The sequence below is a fragment of the Equus asinus genome, chromosome 17, assembly GCF_041296235.1.
Source record: "Equus asinus isolate D_3611 breed Donkey chromosome 17, EquAss-T2T_v2, whole genome shotgun sequence".
NCBI classification, from domain to species: domain Eukaryota; kingdom Metazoa; phylum Chordata; class Mammalia; order Perissodactyla; family Equidae; genus Equus; species Equus asinus.
The window spans coordinates 20,665,385-20,667,339 of record NC_091806.1 but is presented as its reverse complement, the minus strand read 5'-3'; the positions used below and the strand labels follow the sequence as shown (position 1 = coordinate 20,667,339).

The 1,955-nt window shown below is 39.3% G+C and overlaps 1 protein-coding gene across 1 annotated transcript; it reads right to left on the bottom strand.

The window, feature by feature from the left end:
• Positions 1 to 240: 240 nt before the first annotated feature.
• Positions 241 to 1,188, bottom strand: LOC139040440 (olfactory receptor 4A5-like). Its single transcript, XM_070487211.1, has one exon. The coding sequence runs from the start codon at positions 1,186 to 1,188 to the stop codon at positions 241 to 243; it is 948 nt and encodes a 315-aa protein (XP_070343312.1).
• Between the last annotated feature and the right edge of the window lie 767 nt (positions 1,189 to 1,955).

The window sequence follows — 1,955 nt, the reverse complement described above, 5'->3', positions numbered from 1 at the left end:
TGCAAGGTGGAACTTAGTTTATTTTTTTTTTTGTAATAGGATGAATATCTGTGCCTTTTATTCATCCTCCAGAATTTCTCTATTAGATTCATTCTAACCTCAAAGGACAATTGATTCTACTTTAGCGATGCTTTTGTGTAATAAAGAAAAGCATCCCTAGAGAAGCCATTGAATTCACTAAGTCATTCATTGGGAGAATTTACTGCCTGTTTGTTATTTTAGAGCTAGTAATAAATGTGTTCAGAGTGGGTGACACATTCTTATTCCATCTGAGGTTAATTTTTTACACCAGAGTTTTTCCATGACATTTTTCATCTCCGAATTTCTCAAGGTGTATATTAAAGGATTCAACATGGGAGTGATAATTGTATAAACCACTGTTATGGATTTATCAATGGGAAAGTTGGAAACAGGTCTAACATACATGAAAATACAGGGAACAAAAAAGAGGACAACCACCGTGATGTGGGAACTGCAGGTAGACAGGACTTTGCGCCTCCCTTCCTGACTGTGAGCTTTAAGGGAATTCAGGATGACTCCATAGGAGATTAGAAGAAGGATGAAGATGACCATACAGATTGCTCCACCATTGGCAACCACAGTGAAACCTACAAAGTAGGTGTCAGTGCACGCAAGTTCCAATAATGGGTACATGTCACAGATGAAGTGGTCAATGACATTGGGGCCACAAAAGGGGAGACTGCACACAAAGAGAAGTTGAACCATAGAGTGCAAAAAACCTCCCACCCAGGCCACCACCACCAGCAGGATGCAAACGTGTTGATTCATGACAGTCAAGTAGTGCAGCGGCTTACAGATGGCCACATAGCGATCATAGGCCATTGCCACCAGAATGAAGACCTCAGCACCTCCAAATAAGTGTTCTAGAAAGAGCTGTCCCATGCAACCTGGGAAGGAAATTGTTTTTTTGTCAAAAAGTAAATCTATAATCAATTTGGGTGAAATGACAGTGGAATAAATTGCATCCATGAGTGATAGATAGGCAAGGAAGTAGTACATTGGGGAGCCCAGAGAAGGGCTGGCAAAGACAGTCACCACAATGAGCAGGTTGCCCACCATTGTCACAATGTAGATGAGTAAAAACATGACAAATAATGCTTTTTGCCCCTCAGGATCCCGAGTGAGGCCCAGAAGGACAAATTCTGTTACATTGTTACTATGTCCCATTTACTGTTCTATAAGGCTTGTTTCAGGGATTAGAGCTCAGAAGAACAGAACCTGAAATGAAATTGTGAACATGACTATGAACACATCCATCATGTTACAGGCACACCTTCACCATTATGTCTTCTACAGTGGTTTACGCGCAATAAACATTTAGTAAATATCTATTGAGTTCTTCTACCAAAGAACACATTACTTCTTCCTTTGACAATTCTACTTCTCCTCAGACGATTTTGTTGGGACTACCAGAAAGAGGTTCTATCTAAAAGTCTTCGTGGATCTTCTGTGGAGAAGCACAATCAAAGGCCCAACAATTGAATCTTACATTTAATAAAGCTTTCTTTAAACTGTGTCAGTTCTTGGCATAAAAGTCAGAAATGATGAACAAGGAAAGGGTTCCTACTCTCTAGAAACTTACTCTCTGCCGATGATGATAAACTCTAAATAAATTGGTGTGAAGTCAGACCTTTGAGTTGGTAGCGTTTGTGGTGAGCACTGTAACAATATGATCTACGTAACACCAAAAATAATTCCTCTTCTGGACTAACCCACCTAATAGTATGATATTCTGCTGTTAGATATTCAATCCTTTATGTTTCAAAGGAGGTACAGTCTTCATTAATCTCTCATTAAATTTAAAGAAACTAGACTTTGAACTGTGTCAAATAACCACAAAATCATTTAAGTTTTTGCTCCCTATGGCAACTACGTGGTCTGACCCTCTGTCAGCGTCTTAAGCAGTTGTAATTCTCTCCATTTAATCATTGCCT